We start from the raw sequence: 24,339 nt of genomic DNA on the forward strand, positions 1-24,339 counted from the left end.
TAACTGTTTATGATACATAGTCTTTGAAGAAACATAAGGTCCAAATCCTTCTGTTCACCCTCAGATGCAGGCACTGCTCCCACCCACACAGGGTGCTCCTAAAACAAAAGTATCTTCCAGTCCTACTTGCAGGGGGATCTGGAAAAGCAAAGTTAGTTAAGATTTTGCTTTTGCTACCTCCTTCTCCTTCCTCCATACCTACCTCCTTTCATACTGAAAAATTACACTAGCAGTTACCTTCCCAACAATGGATAAAGGCTATCAGTATTTCCCACACAAACTCAAAATATAGAGAGGTGCCCTAAATTATATGAAGATGACCATTACCATTAGAACAATCTCTCACAATATTCTCCTGCTCCTTACAATTCTCTTCACATCAGCCAAGATACACTGGTGCCCCAAGGCAGCATATGAACCAAATTAACTACATTGAGCAGAAACGTCACTTTTTCCTTTCAGGCTACCTGAGCGCCAAAAGTGAGAAGTCATGTTTTAGTGACACCTACACACCGTTTCCTTTTTTCTTCTCAGTCCCAGGGAAATGCATATATTTTTCATTAGACTGTCCAAGGTTGGGTGAGGCGTGTATACATACATGTACATGCATTATACACATATACGCATATCTAACACAATTGCCAGTGTGATTGCCTTCACCAACTCTTCAGCCCTTACTGGTCCTTAACAATCTGACTCCTAAGTGCACACACACACACATCCATGCAAATAATTAATCTAGTCCATAAACAGGTGCTGCCAAGTGTCTACTTTCTCACAAGACCCTCTACAGCAGGCTGAGGGTGGGCTACAGGTTAGATTATTAGACTATGTGCTGGGAAAGGACCAAAGCAGGTTCCCTTTCAGCCAGAGACGGTGCCGGTGCCGTGTATTATCACGCCACTGTACCTAAATCTGTCGATGCAGTTTTGGGCCTGACCTGAAAATCCCTTTCCGGACAGCTTCTGGCTGCGTGCAGGCAAAGAACTGAGATAAGAAATAGCAAAGCTTGAGCAGGAGACAGGCTGCAAAATGCAGACGCACCCAGAGCGCTCAAACACCATTGCCACGTTCTGCTCTGCCAGTGACCTCTTGTGGGGAGGGTGGAAAACAACAGCCCCCTCTTTCCAAACCGCTTGGAGCAACGCCCCAGGCAAAGGTGTTAAGCACCGGCCTCAAGTCCACACATTTCAAGGACCTTCAGTACTTTGCAAATTGCAGATCGGCTGAAAAACAATTTTAAGCTGAGAAAACAGGCGTAGGAAAAGAAGGAAGATCCTCTCATTGATAAATAAGTAGTGATAAAAATCACTGATGGAACTGAATTATAGTAATTTTGTACTACAAAGTAAGTGACTTTTTTACTTTTTTTTAATTTTTTATTTCTTTTACATTCAAAACCCCTAAAGAAATTGGTTTTGGAAGGATAAATATTAAGAAATCACACTGTAGTTTCTACAAGGTAGGAAGCCGAAGTGTTATGTAAGGCAAAGTATTGTGGAAAATGAAACTTGCACCAGCTGAGCACTAATGTGATATTCTGCTTTACCAGTATCCTTACCTGATGCGAAGCTGGCTGCTTAAAGCAAACTTTCATGGGTGTTCATCACCTACATGTTCTCTGTCTAACGGTTGTATGAATTAGTAAGATCTTGTAGGAGCAATCTGTGGTACAACTGAAGCCACTGGAAAAGCTGTGCTTTGAATGGGAAAAAAAAACCAAACACCAAAAGTAAAAATCACTGCATTATGGTAAGCATTCCCAGAATTGGCATTACCTTTGACAGTTCTTTCTGTCTCAGTTTGCCATCTGAAAATGGAAATTGCTTTTTAGCCACGCAGGACTATCATGATAATTGTGTATCTCTTTGTGCACTCTATATGCACTTATGAAGCAGTTCAGAACTAATACTGTTTTCACAGCAGGATGTGAATAACACGCAATAAATCGAGATTAGGGCCACACATATTAAATGAGCACTAATGAGGCTACTTATTTACAGTTAGGGTCTTACGGAAAAAAAGCTTGCAGTCAGAAAAATAATAAAAATTAAGGATCTAATTATTAACAATATGCACTTCACTTTCAGTTTATCCTAATTTTTCAATGTTTGAATTGGTAATTAGTTTAGAACAACTGAACTTACGTTACCAAAATAAACAATCCCTGAGAGCCAAATTGAATACCTAGTAGGCAGAATAAAAAAAATCCGTATTACAAAAGCCCACCTCTTCTTCCTAACAGAGTAAACATTAGGAGCAGTAGGTTTTATTGGAAGTGGAAAATGTGGAAGATGTTGAAAATTAAGACTTTATAGAATCATAAAATGGTTTGGGTTGGAAGGGATCTTAAAGATCATCCAGTTCCAAACCCCCTGCCCAGGGCAGGGACATCATCTTCCACTAGACCAGGTTGCTTAAAGACCCATCCAACCTGGTCTTTGCCCAGGAGTTTCCCAGTAGTTTGGCAAGAATACAGAAATAGTGAGATTCTGATCTTTGGTTCCAGCAATCAGTGTGATTTAATCATGTCTTCCATGTTTTCCCTAACCTTGACCTTGTTCTTTCGATCTGTCTATTCTCTCTTTCCTACTCTCCTTTTTTATCACCTATTCCATCCCATTCTCCACTTCAGATGTCCCCTCCATTAGGCTTCTACCATTGATACCCATTTGCCCAGTTCCAGTTCCTTCCCTCCAGTTTCACATCTAACAAAGACAAGCAGTAGGAAGCTTGGAGGTGAGAAAACAAGATGTTCTGTCACTTATTTTATCTCCTCTCAGCCCCAGTTTAAAACCAGTTTCCCCACCAATCTCAACTCATCCTTGTTAACGTGATTTGTCCTACTCCCAGAACTAGAAGCTCACTCCTTGATTCAATATCTTCTTTCACACCTTGAAGCCATCAAAACAGTGTACTGCATATAGGAGATCCCAATCTCAGCTCTCACTTCCGTGCACACTTACTCAGCTCCAACCTGTACCTTTAGCAATGCCCCTGCCAAAATTTAACCAAGAGCCTCCAGCAACTCTTTTTGGATATGGAAACAGAAAGCACAGTTCCTGATCAAATTCAGGCAGGGATCTTTCTTTGATCTTAGAACAACTAAAAATATGTAATCTTGAAGTAAAGCTTATCTCTCTTACAAAAAGAAAGACGATGCCCTAGCACATAAAAGATTTGAGCATCTAAAAAGCAGACTTTCTAATTCAAAAATGGTACAAATGACACATTTCCTCATGTCTAGGAGCCACAGCACACACAATTATCACAAGAGGTCAGACAACATGAAGCAACTTGTTTATGTGTCTAATTGACACTCCTTGACCTTACAAATAGCTTGTGCCATTCTGGTTGGCATATTTTGTAACAGCTGTGCTCAGGGCAGAAAACAAAGCTCAGAAGAGTCAAGAACTTAAAAACAGGTCTTTATGTGACCTTATAATCTGAATAGATGGCAGTACCAGCAGTCCCTATTGGAAAGGACACGTTCTAGGCAACATAGTCCTGAAATGCAACGTCCTACAAATCACTTGACCACTGAGTAAAACTCGTCGCGATATGCTTGCTTTGAGAGCCCAGGGAGAAACTGATTAGTGTTAAGACACATTCCCTCTAGTCCCAAACTTACAAAATATTTTCATGCTTACCAACTAAGCAACAAACTGAATTTGCTTCCATGACCTTTTAAAGAGACAAATTGCTTTTCAATGACGGGCTTCCATAACTGAAAAGACAACACTGCGGAAATACAGTTTACACGATTAATGTATTTTACTCAGTATATACACAGTTCTTCAAACAAATTGGGTCATACAAAGGCAGTTTAAGAAGTGTTACGTAACCACCTTATCAACTGTTACATGGGATATGTCTTAGCTGGTTTTGCTTCCTCCAGCTCAGCATCCAGCCAGCGGTATCTGCGGTGACGGCGCAGAACTTCAATTGCTTTTTGTTCTAGAGGTGTTGGTTGAATACCCAGGTCTTCCAAACCAGGAAGGTCAGGAAACTTCATGTCTGTTGTGTGAAACTTTAAAAAGAAGGGGTGGGGGGAAGAAAACAAAAAAAAAAAACCAAACAAACAAAAAGAGGGAATTCACTTGATAGAATGAACAGCATTACGCCCATCATTCACATAGAAAAAAGGTGACCTCATATATAAGTACAGAGTACTTTTTTTAGTTTTATGGATGTATGCTAATTAGTTTCCATAGTACTAGAAACATTTTAATGTATCTCAAAATAATTTTTAACAAAATGGCAGCTCTCAGGACAGTCTACTACAATTTCAAGGCTGCTGATGTAAGACTGTTTCCCCTGATAAAGAACCCCACAATACAATACACTGCTGCACCTTGTAGATCTGAAGACCTATCCAAACATAAATGTGGACTCAGCCAACTGTGTGTCAGTCCCAGTTCCTTGGCTGATTTTGGCAGCGTTTTCCCCTGGGAGGAGAAAAACATTCGACTTGGCCCTACAGAACTATGGCGTCATTACACAAGGTATTGCGTACCCAGTGTACTTTGACAGGAGATTCAGATGGTTTGCATTTGGCAAAAAAGCCCTTCAGGCTTCAGATTTACATTCAGGAATAAACAGCAGTGAAACGTGCAGAAAAGTGTCTTCATTTTCTCTCCATCAGGTATACATTACAGGAAGATTACTGCATTGCAACCATAAAATTAGGCCAAACAAAGGGCATATTGAACGGCAATTACATACATTCTGCTTTGTCAAGAAAACTATGTTGAATTGTCACCTTTGGTAGGTTATTTGTCGCTGATCATGGTCTAGAACAGGGTCCTGTACAGGGCAAATATTTAATTCTACTACCATATTTGCAACACATATGACCTGTATCTTAGAAAACGGGGATTTCTCTTATGCTATTATTGCTTGAAAGGTTTTTAATTCAATTGGATCTAATTTTATGTAGATTACTTAAGGATGAAAAGCTGGGAAGAGGAACAATCAGACACACAAGTGACATGGAGAAACTGCCCTCTTGCACTACTCATGCTATAGCTGAATTGCAGTAGTTTTAGTGATTTGGTGCAGGCTTATTTTATGAAATGTTACTCTATAAACGACAAAGGTGGCTAGAAGTTAGGTTTTCAGGAGATGGGACCTGGGTCAATACAGCCAATACAACTACAATGCCAACCCTCTCCAGTATGGGGTACAAGTCAGTTGTTTGGGGAAAATAAAAAAAAAAAAAAAAAAAGTCTTGCACTGGACCATAAATAAGGTTACCTCCTTCATTACACATACCGTCCACAGTTTTTCACAATTATTTCCAAACAGAATAAGAAAAGTTTATTTCACAGATGGAGAAATGTAAACATAGAAATTAATTGCTTGCAGCTATTCAGTAAGCTGCTCTAAGTATACAACCCAGGTCTCCCAGATTCATGGTAGTACCCTAGCTCAAATTAATTCTGGAACAATCAGGTCAAAATAGGCTATAGAGACAGCATCATAACAAAAGTCATTGGAACTCCAACTCTGCAAAATAGCTGGGAGAGTACCTACAACCCTCAGAGAACAGCAAGCTCAGAGACTGTCAGAGTACATGACTATCTTTGCTAACCTACACATACGCCAACAGTTTTGCTACTAATACTTGCTAAATCCTACTTTTTCCTCGCTTGCAGTTGGGGTTTTTTGCAAAGTATTTCTCCACTCCCACTTAGACATTCTGAGAAGTTAGGAATAAACATGAAGTTGCAACCTGTACATAAAAAATGCACTCTAATGTCAAGCGAGATTTTGGGCTGTATCCAGTGCTGCCAGTTCAACTTGAGTTGTTAAAAACACCATTATCTGGGTGTTATAAGTGACTTTAATGCATCTAGAGGTACATAAAATTCACTAGTTACCTAAAAGAGGGGAGAACACACACCCCCCTCTCTTAGCTGCACACTGCACATCCAATCTCTACTTTGGCTGTCATTTTCAATAGCATGTTTTGGGGGTGGGGGGGAGGGACACAAGAGAAGCAAGCATGAGACTTGACCACTTTTAACACTTCACGAAGGTTGGGCCCTTTCCCCACCTCATCATGTTACTTCTTGTTATGTAACCCTCTCACCAATTGTTTCAACCACTTTCTTAAATGTATTCAGAGCAATATGTTAACTATTCTTCCTTCACCAAGGCTAGTGGAAAGACTACATCATTAAGATGCCTTTTAAAAAACCCACTTCTGTTAGCGTCTCTCTCTTACTAGTTTTTGTAAGACTACATCAGATGAATCTTGGAACTGCTTTGACAGTGTATCCCCTTGGCACCGTAACAGGTCTGGACAAATCAGAGTGAGACTGCACAACAACAGCTGCAGCAATTGTATGGCAGGAACCATCACCATATTCGAGGAAGGTTATATACAAACACCTTAAAAAAATTAAAATTTTGTACTATGCAAATAGTCTGAAAGCGATTCTTTATAATCAAATTCTAGCCATTGAACTGACTGAAATACTACACCACATGATGCACACACATTTCGGTGCTCCTTTAATGCAAAACTACAAGTGCAAGTTACAAATAGACAATGAAACATTTCCCAAGAAGAATTTGTGGATTATCCTACACTTACCCGGTCCACTTTGTCTCGTGTTAACCATGGCTCAAATGGATTAATCTCAAAGAATCTTGCAACTAAACTGTAATCAGAAAGAGTATTGCAAAAATATAGTTGTTATTCAGATGCACAGAAGAACACAAGAACTGGTATAAATATTTCACACTGACAGTGTGAGAGAGCTGGTACTGTAGCCGTTCTTGCATGCTATGAATTCATTAAAGCAGTGAACATGTCAGCCAGCAAGTTCTTAGCTGTGTTTCTGGTAACTTTAACTGTTGGCTACTGAATTATTCGATCTCCTATTCTTTTACTTTGGAAGGGAATGGAGGAGCAGATATCTAGGAGTAAAAATGAGCATTAGTGGGTGAGGAAAGTAAACCTCCACATCCAGTTCCCCACACACCAGAGGGTTCAGTCTTGCCCCTGCCTCTCCTCCAAGCTCTGTTCCCTAGTAGTGTAGGCAGTAGTCCAATTAGTCATGAAGTTTGATTCAGTGCCTCCATGAGAAAACACGCTTGCTGACAACTAAATGAGTTAACAGCCGTACAAACAAGACGATGGAATCTGGAGCAATCTGCATCTATAAAAAGGATGAGGATTAGTATATTTGCAGTTTTCAGAAATTAAGTTTCCCTTGAAGGAAAGAAAATCTGTCAAAGAAAAGAAAATAACACTACAGCTCTTGCTCAGTGTCTTGGAACCAACAGTATGCAAGGTAGAATCTCTTACTGAAGCGCTCACCTGCAGATTAGGGTGTTACTAAGTTGCTGCACATACACAGAACGAGGCTTAATCACCTTTTAGATGCATTCTTGTCTCAAAAATATGGAATATCACTTACTTTAGCCCATAAAAAAAGAAGCATAACGTGGACTGCAGCAAATGCGAATAAAACTAATAAGCACCCACACAGCTACTTTTTCAAAAAGCTTCTCTGTGTCAGCTGAGCCATGTTAACCTCATGCCTCTACAGCCAATTAAGAAACACACACAACCGTTTAAAATGTTCTAGCATTATTCATCATCAGTTACACGAATCCAGTGTTCGAGTTCTATTACTAGCAGATTGGTAGGAGGATTCTAGTATCAGTGACTTTTTTCACTTATTAGTTTGCATTATACTAAAACTGAGGAGAACCAGCACCCCAAATATTAACACATCTCAACTATGCTAAGGGCAACTTCTGAAACAGCATTTACTGTTTGAGACAGTTCTTCAAAAGGATTTGATTATGCCTGAAGGACTGGGCCCAGGCTCAGATTTATACTGCACTTTTTCATGCACTATTCCTCAGTAGCTGCAATTCAGCAAGTCACCTTCTATCCCCAGTACACCTTGAGGCCAGAACACAGAGCTGCAGAAGCAGCTCAGGGCATGCAAACAGAGCCCTTGCAGTCCATCCACTGCAGTCAACTGGTGTGATGCTACACCTTTCCCTTCTTATCTCCCAATTTATTAGCATCTTCTAAAGACGTTACTGCCCTTATATCTCAGGCAAAGAAATGCTTGCTCATAACTGCACTGCTCAAATTCCCAGGTCAAGATCTCAACACAAACTTACCTCCAACACTGGCTGAGATCAATACAAAGGACTTAAATAGAAAGTCAATCAACACCCATACCCACCCTTACCCCAACTCTGCTTCCAGGGTGGCAGCGCTCACTAGACTGGAAGCACAGCTGACAGTAGCAATACCTTAAGCTGCTGCAGAAAAATCTGTCAGCACCTACAGTCCACAACATACACACAGATTTACCCTGTAGTACTGTATAAAAGTTCATTTAGTTTGCTACTGAATGTCTCTACTTAGGACCTTCTGCTACTTCTTGACTCAGCAAAGCCATTCAGTGACTCTAGTAAGTTTATTAGAAGTACACTTTTCATACACTAGCTCATCAAATGCTGGCCTGTGCCTGAGCAGAAGACTCAAAGCCATTTAACGACTACCTAGGGAAAGCCACTTTCTACAGTCCTAGCATGTTAAATAACAACTGATAATATTAAATAACCAGTGCCACAGTTATTTATGCTTCTGTGCCACCTGGTGGATCCCAAGATCCTACTGAAGGAAGGGTCCCACTTACTGGTAGAGAGGACGTGGAAGTGGATAGGGAAGAAAGGTTCGAAAGCAAACTGCATAGATGTATTCTACCATGTCATGCAGGAGGTATCGGTTAGGTCTGAAAGAAAAAACAATAAACATTCTAGGTAAGTTAGGTATACTTAAATATTTGCAGCAAGAACAAAAAATTTAAAACCCTCCACCCTGAAGCCTACCAAGGGCCTGTTTTGTTCACTCTAAATGATTTACCAGATTTGTCGTTTTCCTCACAAGAGGGGGAACTAATTTTGGCTCTCCAGATTCTGTACTGTTTAAAATAAAGAGGGATTAAGTTAGAAAAACATATCATCTGACATCAGCAATGGTAACAGTGTAAGTCACAAACTGCTGAATTGTTTTATCACTGCATTGGGTGCCAGTGCCCAGGTGCTGGCAGGGGTGGCTGCAGGCGCAGCCTGTGTGGAGAGGTCAGGACTGCCCTGTGCCAGGCACAGACAGCTCCAACAGACCCACTGCAAGACACAGCTGAGCCCCTCAAACAAGGTGGTGGTGCCACTGGTAAAACACTCTTAAAGAGGGGCAAAAATGTCACACAGGCACAGAGGACTGAGGAAAAAAGCCCAGGCACTCGAGCAGAGATTCCTGTGGCTCATGGAGAGCCCATAGTGGAGCTGATTTATCCTGAAGGACTGCAGCCCACGGAAGGGCCCATGCCGGAGCTGGGCAAAAGCGTGAAGAGAAAGGAGAGGCAGAAATGAACTGTTATGGACTGCCTCCATAACCCACTGCTCCCCATCTCCCTGCGCTGCTCAGCTGAACCTGAAGAACTGAAACTGAGCTTGGGAAAACGGTAAAGGAGAGAGAGTGTTGCTTTATTCGTCTTTATTTCACACTATTCAAATCTATTTTAATTGACAGTAAATTAAATTAATTTTTCCCAAGTCAAGTCTTTTTGGCCTATGACAGTAACTGGTAGGCAATCTCCCTGCCTTTATCTCAACCCATAAGCATTTCATACTGTTTTCTTCTGCTGCCCTGTTGAGGAGGGAGAGTGAGCAGCTGGGTGAGTGTCTGGCTGCTGGCCAAGGCTAACCCACCACAACCACACTGAACGAAGCATGTTCCATGTACTTTTAAAGCACACCTTTAATGTGCTTCCTCCATGCCAACTCAAATTCTGAATACAAGGTTTCCATCACCAAGACAGGACTGAATTTGTACAAGCCCAATTGGCAGTGCGTAACAGAAGGAAGCCAGAAGGCAAATGGTAAAATTAAGAAAGGCTTGTTAACAAAAGTTATCCCATCTTTGGTAGCAAATAGATGCAAGGAAATTGATTCACTTGCCTTTGCTCAACTAAAAGCATACTGTTCTCTTCAAAAGCAAGTGAAAGAAACCGAGGTAAATTCCCCCAGAAGAACGCATTCCCCCTCTCAAGATGGAGGGAAGGAAGCAGTCCATCTCCTGCACACCTGCAATAGTTTAAGAGAAACCTACACCACTGGGAGTTCCCATTCCTTTCTTGTTCAGACTTTGCCTTCGCATTTTAGTATTCTAACTTCATAGGAGACACTGAATTACTGTTGGAATCTAAATCCCCACAAAAATGAAACCATGCTAGAGTAAGACAGTTCTGCATACTTAAACATCACACAGTCCAAAAATTCAGGTGTATGATACAAAGAACACGAATTTCAGTTTGATAAACCCAAGATCTCAAAGATGTCAAGGTCTGAGGTTGCACACATGAAAATCAAGCCTCCAACTGACGTGTTCTTCTGAAAGAACAGCAATGCTAACAACCACAAACAAAATTTGTTGACAAATGCTGGAAAAAAGACACAGCCCCACATTACTACTACTTTAGTTTGTAAAAGCGAATTGGGGCAAAACATTTTAATGGAATTCAACACCTGACACTCCATATCAACTTCATCCAGGTGGCTGGATTATAGAACCTGAGATCAATCTGCATTTATGAAGTTACACTAAAGAACTATCATCAAAAACAGAATAGTGAGTTTTCTTCTGTTGCTAGAATTTACAAGAGAAACACAGCAGAAAGTGGTAATGTCAAATTTACTTACTCAATGAGGGGAAAAAAAAAACCCCAAACAACCAAATCTTAGTTTTCATTACTTATTAATTATTAAAGGGGAGGGGACACACAACACACTATATTTTTTGCCCTTACACTTTAACATCCTCATGCCTATCTAAAGGTAGTATAAGTCAATTTCACTTTTATCCTGATCTGTAAGGATCATGTAAGGATAGGGTTAACAACTTCAAAATGTGAAAACAAAAATAAATACTGTTTGTTCCTTTATAAATTACCAAACGTTAATACAATTTCACCAACAGAATCACACTGAAGTGTCACTACATTAGTCACAACGCTAGTAAACAGCAAGCTCTAGAGCATTAGCATTCAAGACAGATTTAACAAGTGGATGAAGCAAAACCAATGCCGTGGGGGAAAGAGGGGCACAGGTAAAAAACCATACGAGATCTTCCATCATTCAGAAACAGCAATGACACTGTCATAGTTAAAACTCTATCCCACCATTTAGTTGGAAGGAGAAAAGAAGAAAGAAAGAAAAAAACCCACAACAACCCAAACCCACAGAAATAGAATGCTCTTTTACAGAATTACTGTTTTAAACTTAAACTGGTAACTCTAAAAAAATAAAGAAGTGTCTCATACAGCTTCAGTCAAGGGTTATGCTGCAGAGTTCCTTTGGTCTTCCAACACTGATTTGGATCTTCAGTTTAAACCATCATTTATCCAAAGTCTTTTCAGTCATTGTTATGTGCCTGAAAGTGTGTTCCTTGCAGTGACAGCCTGGCATCCTTGCTTGAATTCCTGTCTCTGAAACCTGGGCACTGAACTCCTGACCTTCTGTAAATTGCCAAAAAATGAGACTTTCAAACTGTAAGAACACATTCAAAGTTTAGCCAATTGCCTTTCCATTTGGCTGCAAATAGTGTTCTGTTAAGTGTGTAATTCTCAGTTTCTCCTGCAGTTAGGGCAGTTGCTGCTGCTGAGACAGTGACAAACCTAAAACCAGGCACCTCTCCTTCCTTTTTCAGCAAGCAGCTTTGGATACATGTTGACCCATTTTCAAGTTTTGTCCCCATGAGATAAAATAGTCACTCAAATGGTTAATTTTGTCACATTTTGGTTTTTGCATTAGTTGTGTCCATCTGACACCTACATAACCTATTCTCTCATTAAAAAAAAAAAACAACAACCTGGGTTTGAATGGCTGTCTAGCATTTGTTTACACTTGCTCTTTAGTGTGACACTTTGTATCATCCCAGTGATTTGAAAGCAACCTGAAGTTACTTAATAACCTTATTGTTGCTGTTAGCAGTCTTTTCAGACCATTGTTAGCTTCTTATTTTGATAGGTTTTGAGCAGAAATCCCTCAGTATGGTCGAAAAGCAGTTGAAGACCTGCTTGCTGCCTTTTCCAGAACACCAGCATACAGCACAACCTAGCCTAGCTGCCTGGAGTAACATCCTCCTCAACAGTTACAGCACTGAAGAAAGTGGCATGACATGAGTAAAACCTCAACCAGCAATGACCGATCTCTGCACTATGGGAATAAAGAGCTGTCACCGCAGCAGCATCACAAAATGTATGTGGGAAAATCAATGTAATCTCAGATAAGCTTTCTGCAAAATCCTGATAATTATAAACATTTTAATGTATATGGAGGGAAGATAGAAATATGCACATTATAGAAAAAAAGGGACCTGTTCAGCATAATTTGTATCTTGACTTATTAGCCACTATTTTCTCTATCAATGAATCTCGTATTCCTTTTACCGCATATACTGGGTGAAGACCAGTTCCGGTACTATGTTTCAGTACCAAACCATGGACCCGTTACCTTGGCATTTGCCACATTGTTTCTTCTTAATACTAATGACCTATTCTGACTTGGGGCTTTTGTACACAAATTATTCCAAAAGATCCACTGTCTCTATCCATTCTAATTCCAAGTGGTTTCCACACAGCTTTAGCAGAATTTTCTTCAAATCTGTGTTGTTTAGCATGATTCCCAAGACTGCCTATTTCTTTGTGTGCACAAACATAACATTAAATGCAATGAGGCCCAAACTAGGATTTTCAGAGTACTCACAATAACAGCTTGAGTCATTTTTCCTCCCAAAAAGGAGGTGGAATTTATTGCAGCTCAAACTGTGTGCATGGATGAGAAATTAAATGTACTGTACAGCATGCCAAAAAATGACACCAAGAACAAGTACTTCAGTTAATTAGAATCAGAAAAGTAACCTACCCAGCCAAGGCGTATGTTTTTCCTTTAGCATCAGGATCCTTAATTACATTAATAATTGCTTTTGCTACATCAACCACCTGTGAGAAACAAATTCAGACAATTACTAATAGAAAACAGGAATGCATGCACACTCCCCTTTCAGAAGTGATTTACAGGGGGAAAAGAAAAACACAACACACACACACACAGAGGATTTGGGATTGTCTTGTTTTATTGAAAACTTACATATACTGGTTGCTTCACTGTTTTCTTGCCCAGAGAAATAAGAGGCACACCACCGAACCAGCGCATGTCTGATAAAAAAAAACACATACACAATTTGAGAACAAAATCTTTGAATCTTTTCAGTAAGCAAACAACCAATACATTTTGCAGTACACTGAATGTGGATCTCTTCTGAAAACTGACTTAACTAACAAAAAATAACAAACAAAAAAAAAATTGGGAAGAATTACCATCCAATTCCAGTAGCACTGTTTTCAATGCATATTTGGTTTTCTTATTAACAATGATAGGAAGGCTGTATTTACTGTTTACTTAGAGTGGTTCAGAGATATGTCAACTTTGCAAGACAGAAACAGATTCCACCCTATCCTGCCTAGCAATTTTGTTGGCGATACATCAGATTCATTACTGTTGCTTCCGAGCCCAGAGCAACTCAAGTCGATTTTTACATTCAAGCGTTACCAATTTGAAAAACTACCTTCAGGTTAAATTACTTCGAGGGTTAAGATGACCAGACCTTAGCTCAGAACAATCTAAATAAAATAAAATAAATAGTAAACATCCCCCCTTAAAAGAGGAAAAAAAAAGGGAAGAAAAAATCAAACCAAACAGCAAACTAACTAGATTCAGAAACAGTTCAGTCATGAGATGAAAATGTATTGTTTCGTATCATACACCTTCAGCTAACCAAATATTGTAAATTTCTGATAAAAACATACCTCTCTGTTTTTCAAAAGCAAATCACATTTTCTCTCTGTTCTCTATAGTCAAGTATCCAAATCATAGATGGGTTTATTATTTCAAGTGTACATACTGGCATAATGATTGAGAAATCGGTCCTCTCTCCCAAACATCTCCGAGGGCTTCAAAATTATAGCATCTGGAAATTCTTCCCTCACTGCCTTCTCTCCAACAGCCTATCATTCAATTAAAATGAACACATTCATTAGATCCATTCTTGAACAGACCAGAAGAGCATGCCTTTTCAGAAAGTAATGCACCCTGACTACAGCACTGAAAGAAATTACACCATCAGTAGCACAAAATTATTTATATCTGAGCCATTTGATCTTTGAGATGCTATGCTAAGATAAAGGCCTCACAGAATGTCCCAGAAGTCCCATAAACATGTAGATCATTTCTTCTGTTTGAGATACAATAGTCTCACTAGTGAAGGGACACAAATTTAAAGTGACAAGCTTCAAAAAGGAAGAAGCCTAAGCTAAGTACTTCTCTTGCTTATGTCAGACCAGAGCTTGGAAGAAAACAGGTTTACATAACCCATACAGCATTATCAGACCACTCCAAGAACTGCTTAAGTACAATTTGAAATTTCAGTGGCAGTTAGCTACTTTTCACATGGGACTGGCCAATATGGTAAGGCCTAACTATCCTATGGAGCTGTTACACATGGAAAGCTACCAAATTTTAACCCTGGCTTTCAAAAATTTTTATACTAAAGACAAGGCAGAGTACAGTGAACTCAAACAAAACAAAAATAGCTGAAACCTGGGACAATAGCTGCATTAAAAAGAGAAAATCAGCAATAGAAAATTGTAATTCCTAATAAGGAAAAAAATAGGACACCAAACCCAGATTTATTTATTTTTTTACAAGAGCAGGTAACAATCCCACTCCAAATGCCTGAAGTCCCTCTGCACCATTCATTTTGGCATCAACTGCTAACTACTTTGCTAGGTCATTCCAGCCTTATCTGTTAGGCCTGAAATCAGATCCCAAACCATCAAACTAGTTCCTCTTTCTTAATGACAGTAATTTTAGTTGCAAAGATATTCAAGGATAAAAGGAAGGAAGAGTTTTCAGGAATATAAGTTCTATTTCCCTTCATGGCACATGAAGTACTAAGGAGGATTTCTAGCTCCAATAAGCACAGTAACTGAAAAATTCCTCAGCTGCAGAAAACATTCCATAGTAAATTCATACAATGATTTCCTTCAAACAGTTTGGGGGGGAGGAAAATAAAAAATAATAAAAAATACAAAAAGAAAGTAGGCTCTCTGAAAACACATTCAAAAGGATTCCAGACTTACTTTATTCCTGAGGTATTTGGAAGGACTTCTCATGTTAGCATTCAGGTGAGAGATATGAACGAGTGTTTCCACACCAGCTTCCCTAGCTATCTGTGCAATACTTGTAGGAATATTTACAAATTCATCTTCAAAACTGAAGTTTCTAAAACAAGGCAAAAAACAAATTTTACTTTCAGAGCAATCAACAGTGGCTGCCTAACAACCAAACAGCAATTATGTATTACTTGAATATATTTTACAAATCCATCTTGATGGACTTTGTTAAAAACAAAGTTCCCTTTCATGAGGGACTCTTCATATAACAAAAACTAGAGGAAAGTGATGTGCAACAGTAAGCTTCACTTACGGTTTTAGTGCTCTGCTTTTTCATCTGTTAAGATTAAATCAGTATGAAAAAATCCTCTTGCAGACTTGTCTGTGACAAACAGAAAAGTCTTCCCAAGTGAAAACAGATATTATTTTTTTTTAGGTGCTGCATCTTGAAATCTGAACAAAGCTGCCTTTTTACAACACCTGTCCAAAATTTCAGTTGATTTGATGCACTCAATTACACTACAAAGGAGCTCAAAACTTGTGAGCAGCCTAAGTTAGGGCAGATGCTAGGCACTGGTGAAGTGGACAAAAACAGACCAAGGAACAGACAGGTGCTTATGCAAATGGAAAATCTTACATTGACAGAGGAGTCAGAACCATTTCAGAGCAGCTGTAAGGGACCTCAAGGAGAAGCATGCAGAAAGAACAGCTACACTCACTTTAGGGCATTCAAGGGGCCTAAATTAGGGGGTTCAATTGTAATCTGGTTTGGCATCTGATCAAGAACAATACAGAAGCTCTGTCTCCAAGCACAACTGACACTATAGGCTGGCAACAGTCCCAAAATTCTTTCCAACTATCCCAAGACTGCAAGAAAGAATTGGCTTCTCATGTCATTATACTATCCTTGTAAGCACCCCGCTCCATCTTTTCCATCTGCTTTGGGCAACAAACATCTTGTCCAAATGTCTCTCTCTCTGTCCTTATCTACTCCCACAGCTCTTCAGATCCCACTGGAGCCTAAAGAAAGCCTTAAAAATAAAAAGTTATTTTTGACCCTTCAACAACTAATCTGATCCTGGGAACCATCACTCCTGTTCTACTCACAAAAATAGATTTTAGAAACACACAAGAACGAACAACATTGCTCCTGTAACTATGGAGTTTTCAAACAACATAGTACACACAGATGAGACTGTACACTAATACTAGGCAAGAAGAAAAGTATGTAATGGCAGGCTTTGCTTTTCTTGACTGATCTCTGCTTCTAATCTTACTTTTTTTTTTTTTGTGCTGAAGTTTTTTGTAGAGTTTGGGATGATTATGATGGTTAGTCTGACCTCATGTTTAACAGACCACAGAATTTCATCTCAGGGTTCCAGCACCACAATTAATACCAACACGTATAAAATACCCAAGAACATTTGTGCAATACAGTGGTAAGTTTTGGAATATACAAGTCTCTAACATGTACAAAGACTGCGCTGCTTTTGAATCTGTTGAAATTGACCAGAGTGACAAGGTTTGGAGGTTTTTAAACTAGAATGAAACCTTTTGTGGTTGTCCTCACACTTCCTTTCAATAACAAAGAAATACTCCCTTACACCACTTTTTACACCAGTCCAGATATTTTAAAGGGGGAAGTACACATGAAATACATATCTGAAAGAGAAACAGAGATTACATTTCCCTTGGGCCACCCGTACAGACTTTCTTTTCTTCCTTCATTCCCACAAAGAAATTTCTTCTAATTTGACAATAAGCATTTAAAATCTTTCATAATTTAGTAAAAGCACAGAACAATCTCATCAGGCTGGTCTATGTATTTTTACCTGAAGAACATACAAAAAGAACCAAAAACCTTGTCAGATGCACAAGATCAAAGCTAATTTAGGTTTGGTAGGCTTTTCCCCAAATAAACTATGTTATAGACTCCAACAGTGGGACAAGGAGCTAAGTGACTAACAGAAAAAGAAAGTACCTCTACAAGTTTGAATGTGAAATCAAAGCATCTCCCAGAAGTTATGCACGATATTTCACTAAACAAAAAACAGCTGAAATTGTATATCTGTTGGCAAGCACCTATTTTAGGAAAAATAATTCTGCAATCTGAGACTAGTAATTTGACTACTAATTCTACAATTTGAACATCAAATGGCTGTTCACAAAAAAAGAGCAACAAAGACATTATGCTTATAAACACAGATGAAACTGATATCTGCATTTGTTTCTGTCTACTATGATAGCAAAGTTATGTACTGTATAAAGGCAAATCACACAACTAATGAGGTTTTGTCTGGCAGTTCTGCACAAGGCTTTAAATAAAGTGGACATAATTGGCATGAAAAAAAAAATAAAGAGGCTATGACAGGTATTTTTAACCAAAAAATCAATATGGGATTTTTTTTTAAATGGATTTCAAAAAGGAACTATTTTTTAAAATTATTACCAAAAAAATGCTTATGTAGCCAATACTGTCTGTGCCAAAATTCTGTCAAGGAATGATGTTATTAATCACAATCTTAGGGACTCTCCATTAGCTACTCCTGTTTATTAATATTCACAAGAGAATAGGAAAAACTTGATCATAGCTTATTCTAGTAGGCTACAATTCATCACTATGCTGAAGTGACAGGACAAAAGCCTTCTGTAATGATGTAAATATGAGCTCACAGAAACGGGTGAGCCTCTGTCAGCTACAGGAAGGCACCCATGAGACATCTGCAAGGTGTGTGAAAGCAGCACATTAAACTCTCTGACAGAACAAAAGCTATACACTAGGAAATCATAGAAAGAATGCACTTTTGAAGACCAGATCATAACCAGGACTCTAGTTAGCCATTTAAAGAAATGGAAGAACTTTTACAAGCAAAATCTCAGTTTTGCCTTTTCATAGAAGCCAAGAATAATGTCAATGTCACTGCATACTGTACACATGCTGTAAAACGTTGCTACAATGTCCAATACCTGGTGTAAATCTATCTATACAGAGAAAATGGGGGGCGGGGAGAAAAATTACCTTGTTTCCCATTCCTTTCCAACAAGATTAATGACCACATTGCTGTGTTCCATGGCTCTTCGGATAGAGTCTTTGTCCTTACAGTCCCACTCCTGTAACCAGAACATCAAATGGGAAAAAGATGAGATAATGTGTAAATAGGCACAATCAAAGAAAGCTCTTTCACACCATTGCCATTTAGAGGCTAAACAATAGCTGAAGTTCTGACTTTGAGAATGATTAACAGACTTCCTTGTATAGCAATGGTATTGTATTTGATCTAAAGCCAAAGCAAAAGACTTACTAAGAAGAGAAGTTGCCCCAGGTCACCCATCGGCCGCAGATACATGAGGTCATACTGATCACAGCGATAGGGTATGATTACTTGAGATCCAATGCGACCTAAGCATTCAAAAAAACAGAAGTTCTGTTTATCTCAGACTACTACATAACTTTAAGTAGCTGAACTTCTGAATGTACAAAACTTCCTTTTTTTCCTGGTATTAAAACACAACAAATACACATAGGATATCTTGAACAGCTATCTGCAAAACTAGAAGTAGAACAGAAATAAGTTTTCGAACCTACATCATTGGAATTCTTAAACAGGGACATACTTGAGTATTTGGGCTTGTAAGACAAAACAGAATCTCTCAAGAAGCTTGTTAACAAACAAGAACAAAAAAAAACCAATTAAAATGTGTACTATAAACACAGTACAATACCTAAAAATGTGTCATATCAAGAATATTTGCATTTTTTAAGCTGCATGGAAAGGAGAAGGAAGGGAAAAAACAAAAAAGGAAGAGTTATTTTCTAAAACTTAAATTCCAAAGGGCAATTTTAAAGAATGTAAATCAAATTCCTGCAAAAAATTTAGTAAAATATTCTAACAAGGCCAAAACCAGAAGAATCAAATATGTGTTGTACCTCTCCTCAGATTTGCATTTTACAGACTGAAAAACAGTATTTGAAGGAGAATGGCTTACTTTAATGATTTTAACAATCTTAAAAACCTTCGAAATTAAAACAGTTTTTACTAATTGTCACATCTTGGCACTCTGGCAGACCAAACACTATGAAAGTATCACAAAAAAAAAATCACTTTTAAGATCCAAAATGCCAGAAGTTTCTAGACTATCCTGCAACCTGAATAAAAACTAGAGTTTCATTAAACGGATATTTTTTTTTTTTAATTAGTACTCCTAGGGAACATTACCTAAACGGTTGACAACATATCGTCCTAGGAAACCTGTAGCCCCAAAGACAGTGGCCACAATGCCACTAACAGAGGATCGTCCACTTCTTCCACGAGGGATCGCTGCATGATGAACTCGGCGGCGCGGCTGCAACACAGATGGTGCTGCAGCTAGCACAGAAATGCCAGGGCCTACAACACAAAACAGGAGAGAGCATGCGATACAAGCTAAAAGTTAGCAGTGTCAAACCACAGTTAATGTTATTCTTCTCATTACAGATCCATTTTCTTTAATCTCCCTCCGCAAAATTTCCCACGTCAAGACCCCTGACAGGCTATTCCAAAGACATCTGTATAGGTCAGAGGACAGCAGGCTTGAGGCAGTGGTTGATAAAAGTCAAAGACCAAATGAAGCCATGAAACGTTATCGGTTCCTAAACAGTAAGTAAAGCTTAAATGGCTAGCATCTATGTATAAGGTGAAGCACAGAGGTTAGGCAAAGAATACTTGCTAGAGGCAGGTCCCACCTGAGTACATCCACATCCTGCCTCCAGATCTGGGAACTGCGGGAAAAAGACCTCAGAATCACTCTAGATGCAGTTAACCATACTTTTCACCTCAGTCTAAACATAGCAGGCAAATGTTGCAAGAGGCAGCAGTCCTTCAATATCATAGCTCTGGAGTGAAGGGAAATGAAGAGATGCTAAGAGCCAGATTCATGATGTATTACTGCCTCAAAGCTGTTCCTTTTCTTAAGGAGATACAGAAACTTGAAAGCCATGGAAATAGGACATCACTAGGATATTGACATAAACTGACAAGGCAGCTCCAGCTGGGAGTCTGGAAAGAAGAAACGTATGTCCTCTCCAACCAAGTCAGCCAAACGCAAGAAATAAATCCCTTGTAAGACATTTTTGAAATTGGAAGTGTTTAGTGTTACTACATGTCAATGCTCATAAGAAGAAAGGAACAGATGAAATATAGAGTACATAAACGCACTACAGGCATCTGACTGTGGACAAAAGCAGACCGTAAAAGCTGTCATTGGAAAACTAATTTGAGCATGTAACAGAAATCCAGTAACTGACCTTCCAACTTTTAGAAAGTCATGGCCATAAGCATTTTCTGGGTAAGAATCTTCCCCATATAAATCTAAGTAGCAAGAATCATAATGAAAACAAGATTAGTGTTTGATATCAGAATGATGGACGCATTAAGAAAGAACAAAAAAAAAATCCCACTTGTACACTGAAGGAGTACATTTTATCCTGACACTGTTAGGTATTGCCAGTTACACAGTGGCACTGATGTTGTAGCCAACAAGAATATCAAAAGGACAGGGTATGTTTCAACATAAATTACATTTTGTTAGATCAGCTGATAGAATTCAAACCAGAAAATCCAGCAAGATTTCAGTGCCTGAAGGAGGTGTTTCTCTACCCAAAAGTTTGCCTATCCCTCCTCTCTCCATACCCCACAAAGTGGAGTAATAAACAATACCATATCTCCAATTTTGTCCTGAAAGGTAGTTTGACACTTAACTAAATAAAACAATCACACATATACACTTGTACTTATCAAATTAATATGCTGTGCCTAGAAACTATACTCCAATTGGCTGATAGAAACAGGACAAAGTAAGATACTACCTACACAAACTTCAAGCAGGTATTTAAGTGCCTAAAAAGCAGCTCTGCTACAAAACAGGTCCAAGCTCAGGAACAGTTAAATTGGGCATGGTATCTGTCTTAAAAGTGGCAGATATGCAGGGCCTCTCCATTACTGAAGTAGAGACCTTGAAACTAATTATAAGAAAGAAGGAAAATACACTCCACGATAAGCACCCTTAAAAAAAACCACAAAACACCAAAACCACACAATACACACACAACAAACCCCAACCAAACAAAAACACACACAAAAAAATGACATCATTTGTCAAAGATCTGCTGGAGTTTAACAGAAGTACACACTCCTGTGGCATTCAATTAATGTCTAAAAACCTGACATGCAGTTATAGAAGTGACACAGTATGTTCATATTAAACTTCATAATACCTCAAACAAATTTAAGGAACACGGCAACTCATCACTGCCATATTCACCACTTATTTTTATGTTCTGCTTTTTCTATCATCCAGTTAATTTCCCATTGCTCTCTAAAATCTTTGTGTACACTTCTGTGGAATTACAGTGAAGCTGAAGACAGTCATTTCAATGGATTTCCAATACAGCACACCTTAAAACACATTACTATGCCACCCTTACAATGTTGGCTGACACAGACTACACAAACACACAGCCCATACCCTAGGTTTCGACATCCAAAACTCTTGAAGAGGGGGGTTGCTTTTTCTTTATTCTTTTAAATTACAAAAGAACAAACTTGTAAATTAAATCAGTAGTGTATACTGAATATTCTGTACAGAATAAAGCCTGTAGCTATGTAATGGGTACCAGGAGAGTGGAGATTAACCAAGCTCAGTACAATTGCAAGTGTAAAGGGTAAATCGAGAGAGACAGTTGGATGACCTTGGTACCTTCATTCTTGCAGTGCTCTAATAACTAGGGTTTCGTTATTTATTTTTTAGGTAGGCAGACTCACAGAAAAATGACTGGGTTCTTTCTAACCAGTAGGATTTCTTCTAGTGTGCAAAAAAGCTACATGATATGCTGAGATGACGAAAGAGAAAGCTTGATGACACATGCTCCTCAGTATTTTATTTTTTTATACATACACTTCCCTTTCTAAAGGTTTGTAAAAAAAAAAAATACATAATATTTGTATTTACAGAATTAACACTATCTTTGCTACTTTTAGGAAGGAATACATTTCAGCCCTTACAATATAAAACCTAAAAGCAACAAGATTTCAGCCCACTGTGAGCATCACTTGAAAAAAGTATTACTAAACAGATCAGCCCATATAAGAAATGCAAAAAATTAATCTGAAAAAGAAATTATACATGTTTTTCAGCTACTTTGTGCCTTTTTTGCTGTTATTTCTAAAAATATTACTGATGACAGGCTCTTCATGATGCTATCACTGTCACACTAAGAATAACATCCTATTACTGTCTTGTATTCTCTCACCTTGTGCATGGTTGCCTGCCTTTACACTATAAGGTCTTTAGTGCTGTACATCTTTTCTTGTTCTGTAACTGTACCAGATCTGTCACAAATTATCATCAATTACCACTATATCTTAATAAAAAAAAAAAGTTTATAAGACTCAAAGAAAGCAGGCTAGACATCCTCACACTGATTCAGAACCAGTAAAGGACCTTACACACAGTGTGGAGACCAATCAAAATGCAACATTCAGTAAATCAGGACAACATAATTTAATAGACCCATCCAGCTTTCACAGCTCATGTTAGTATCTCCAGGCTGAAGCAGCACTACTTAAAGCTCTGTGCTCCTGTGTAACACAGACTTGCACAGAGATTCCTTCCCAGAACAGCAGAATTTCATCTTCTTCACTAACCAGAATGGATTTGTCACTGGAAGTTTACTTTTACAATCCATATTTAAAGTGATTTACGAACACTGGTTTGAATTGAACCTCAAATACCCACTGTAAACTAGATGTGGCCTTTTTCTTGACAAGACACATTGCTCCAATCTAAAGTATGTTAAATTCCTTCATTTTTTTCAACCAACAAAATCTGTTGCCATCTCCCAGTTTACTCAACAGTGGAGCACGCACTAAATCAACTTAACTAAAACCCAGTTCTGTTTTGGTGGCAAAGGCCCAAATACAAGCTTTAAATATGATTTTGGTGCTTAAGCATGCTTATAGACCATGACCAGAACGTCACGGTCACTTAAGAAAGAGCAAAAAGTATCCAAACTTTTAGCTACATTTCATCCGCTGACATTCTGACAGTCCCTGCCACACAGCCTACTGTACTGCCACACCGGCAGCCGGAGCCAATCCCACGTAGCCCTTTCGGTTACAAGCCCCAGCTCCCCTAAAGAGAAGGAAGGCAGAAAGCGACCGTTTCTGCCGCAAACAGTTCTTTCCGCCCGCTGCTCTTCGGCCGGCGCCCTGCGGGCTCCCTCACCCCGTTCTACCCCGAGGGTGCCGCGGTGAGAGCAGGGAGGCCCCCGGGCAGGCAGCTGCCATAGCGCCGTGCAGGTTCAGGCGGAGAGCGCAAGGCCAGCCTGGCTCCCCGGGCCCCCGCGGGGAGACGCGGCATCGCGGCACCTGCCCCTCGGCGGCCGTGACACTCACCTGCCCTTGGCGACAGGAGGCCGCGGGCAGCCCGTGAGCAGCGAGCCACAGCCGCCATCTTGCTTCACCCAGCAGCCCCCGCGGCGGACGGCACGCGGGCAGGGCCAAACCTCCGCCCCGCTGCGCGCGCAAGCGCCCCGCCGGGCGGGAGGGGGCGGGGGGGCGGAGCAGTGCGGCTGCGCAGCCCCGCGGCGGGTAGCGGGGGCGCTGAGGGGAGGCGGCGCGGGGTGGTGGCGGTTCGCCGCTGGAGTGCGGCCGGTGCGCTACCGGGCTTCCTTCGGGCCCCGCCGAGCCCCGCTCCCGGGCCCTGACCGCAGCCGCGGGCAGCCGTAGTCCCTCGCGGCGGAGCAGCCGCCGGGCTGGAGCCGGCCCGGGCCGTGGGGCCGGGTTGCCGGGCCGTGCGCGCCGGGGCCAGGCTGCGGTGGCCGGGCTGGGCCCGCTGGCGAAGGCGCCTCGAGTTCGTAGGCTCACAGGTCTAGAGGGTAGGAGGGAAGTTCAGAAGCCCCCAAGAAGGGGGTTCCAGAGCGAGAATGACCCCCAACGCTTGCAGGTGCATCTGAAAGCCCCAGGCTTAAATACTTAACTAAACTAAGGCAACTGCTGTCCTCCTTGCTCCAGCATCCAAGTGCTTATCT

At 40.0% G+C, this 24,339-nt stretch overlaps 1 protein-coding gene across 1 annotated transcript; it reads right to left on the minus strand.

Moving 5' to 3' along the window:
* Window positions 1–3,750: 3,750 nt before the first annotated feature.
* NDUFA9 (NADH:ubiquinone oxidoreductase subunit A9) lies at window positions 3,751–23,835 on the minus strand. Its single transcript, XM_037388971.1, has 11 exons — window positions 23,705–23,835; window positions 19,490–19,660; window positions 18,575–18,672; window positions 18,292–18,383; window positions 15,240–15,381; window positions 14,003–14,105; window positions 13,189–13,256; window positions 12,964–13,040; window positions 8,676–8,771; window positions 6,602–6,668; window positions 3,751–4,030 (listed from the first exon to the last, which is right to left on the minus strand). Exons 1-11 carry the CDS (start codon window positions 23,760–23,762, stop codon window positions 3,860–3,862), a joined length of 1,143 nt encoding a protein of 380 aa, XP_037244868.1. The 5' UTR covers window positions 23,763–23,835; the 3' UTR covers window positions 3,751–3,859.
* Between the last annotated feature and the right edge of the window lie 504 nt (window positions 23,836–24,339).

Source organism: Falco rusticolus, chromosome 5, assembly GCF_015220075.1.
Source record: "Falco rusticolus isolate bFalRus1 chromosome 5, bFalRus1.pri, whole genome shotgun sequence".
Classification (NCBI taxonomy): Eukaryota; Metazoa; Chordata; class Aves; order Falconiformes; family Falconidae; genus Falco; species Falco rusticolus.

Coding starts and splice junctions, on each gene's coding strand:
- NDUFA9 (XM_037388971.1), bottom strand. CDS start 23,762: ATGGCGGCTGTGGCTCGCTGCTCACGGGCTGCCCGCGGCCTCCTGTCG. Junction 18,384..18,574: donor TGGGGCAACTTCTCTTCTTA/GTAAGTCTTTTG, acceptor TTCTGGTTACAG/GAGTGGGACTGTAAGGACAA. Junction 13,257..14,002: donor ATTTCTCAATCATTATGCCA/GTATGTACACTT, acceptor TTTTTTTATCAG/ACATGCGCTGGTTCGGTGGT.